Source organism: Sander vitreus, chromosome 22 (assembly GCF_031162955.1).
Source record: "Sander vitreus isolate 19-12246 chromosome 22, sanVit1, whole genome shotgun sequence".
Classification (NCBI taxonomy): domain Eukaryota; kingdom Metazoa; phylum Chordata; class Actinopteri; order Perciformes; family Percidae; genus Sander; species Sander vitreus.
This window is the reverse complement of record NC_135876.1, coordinates 13,904,759-13,905,875: the sequence shown is the minus strand read 5'-3', so window position 1 is coordinate 13,905,875 and position 1,117 is coordinate 13,904,759. Positions and strand designations below refer to the sequence as shown.

The 1,117-nt window shown below is 47.1% G+C and overlaps 1 protein-coding gene across 1 annotated transcript; it reads right to left on the bottom strand.

The window, feature by feature from the left end:
* Positions 1 to 414: 414 nt before the first annotated feature.
* msc (musculin (activated B-cell factor-1)) lies at positions 415 to 843 on the bottom strand. The gene has a single exon (XM_078281195.1). It carries the CDS (start codon positions 841 to 843, stop codon positions 415 to 417), a length of 429 nt encoding a protein of 142 aa, XP_078137321.1.
* Positions 844 to 1,117: the final 274 nt, after the last annotated feature.

Below are 1,117 nucleotides of genomic sequence, written 5' to 3'. Positions count from 1 at the left end.
ATATCTGAACAAACTTAGAGTATTTATTGCTCTAACTGACATGCTCTGAAATACACAATCCTCAGTTGATTAAAGGTTGAGTTCAAAGTCATTGATTTGGACACATGCTGACAGTTTTCCAAAGATGGACACTGGACAGGAGGGTTTCATAATGTCTGCAGGCTCTACAATAACCAAAGCTGGTGTTTGAAGAAGAGAGTCCTATGCTGTTGCTCCGCACAGTCTTACAGTGATGCCTTGGCTGTCCTCTGGTCGGCCTGTCATCATAAATGGCCAGGTCTGTTTAAGCAAAAGACAGCAGGATTAGCAGTAAAGAAACATATCCAACACATTGCATTATGAGCTCAGTATACAATTTGAATGATATTAAAGTATTTTCAATTTGTTGATGTTATTTGGTAAGAAGTTATATCTTCATACCAGGTTGACTGGGTGCGCAAAGCTGTTCCCGAACCGGTCATCCTGCAGAAGCTGTCTCAGGTGAGAGATGTAGCTCGAGGCGAGTCGAAGCGTGTCCAATTTCGACAGTTTGGTGTCAGCTGGTACCCAGGGCAGGCTGGTTTTTAGTCTGGAGAACGCTTTGCTCAGCACTCTCATCCGCGCCCTCTCCCTGGCGTTGGCCGCGTTCCTCTGCGACTGGCGCGCTTCCTTCTGGTGCGCTTTGGAGAGTTTGCGCTCATTCTTGATCCTCTCCTCTACGCCGTCGTCCTCCAACTCCTCATCCGAATACCGGTTGGTATTATAGTAGGTAATCTTCCGTGCGCTCCTCTCCAGAGAGGTGACGGCCTTCCTGTGGCATGTCTCATAGTCCTCAGCATCACTTACAGCAGAGCCAGTGGACATGGCTGCTCCACCTGTGCCTTGGAGGCGGAGTGGCACTTTGGGGACAGCAGTGACTGAAAATGTAGATTCTCAGCTCAGCAGAGATTTGAGTAAACGACACGAGGTTGGACGTCAGCAGACTATGTACACTTTTAAATTCCCATTTGGTAACCCTGAGACTTATTTTCGCCACCTGACAATGCTACAATGCCAACTGCTTGAGGTCAAGTCTGAAAATTGCAGCTCTCTCTAAAACTGAAACATGCCTCCTTGCTTAGCTACCCCTCTAATTTAA

What these genes read in the sequence shown, in the direction of transcription:
- msc (XM_078281195.1), bottom strand. Translation starts at nt 843, where the DNA reads ATGTCCACTGGCTCTGCTGTAAGTGATGCTGAGGACTATGAGACATGC.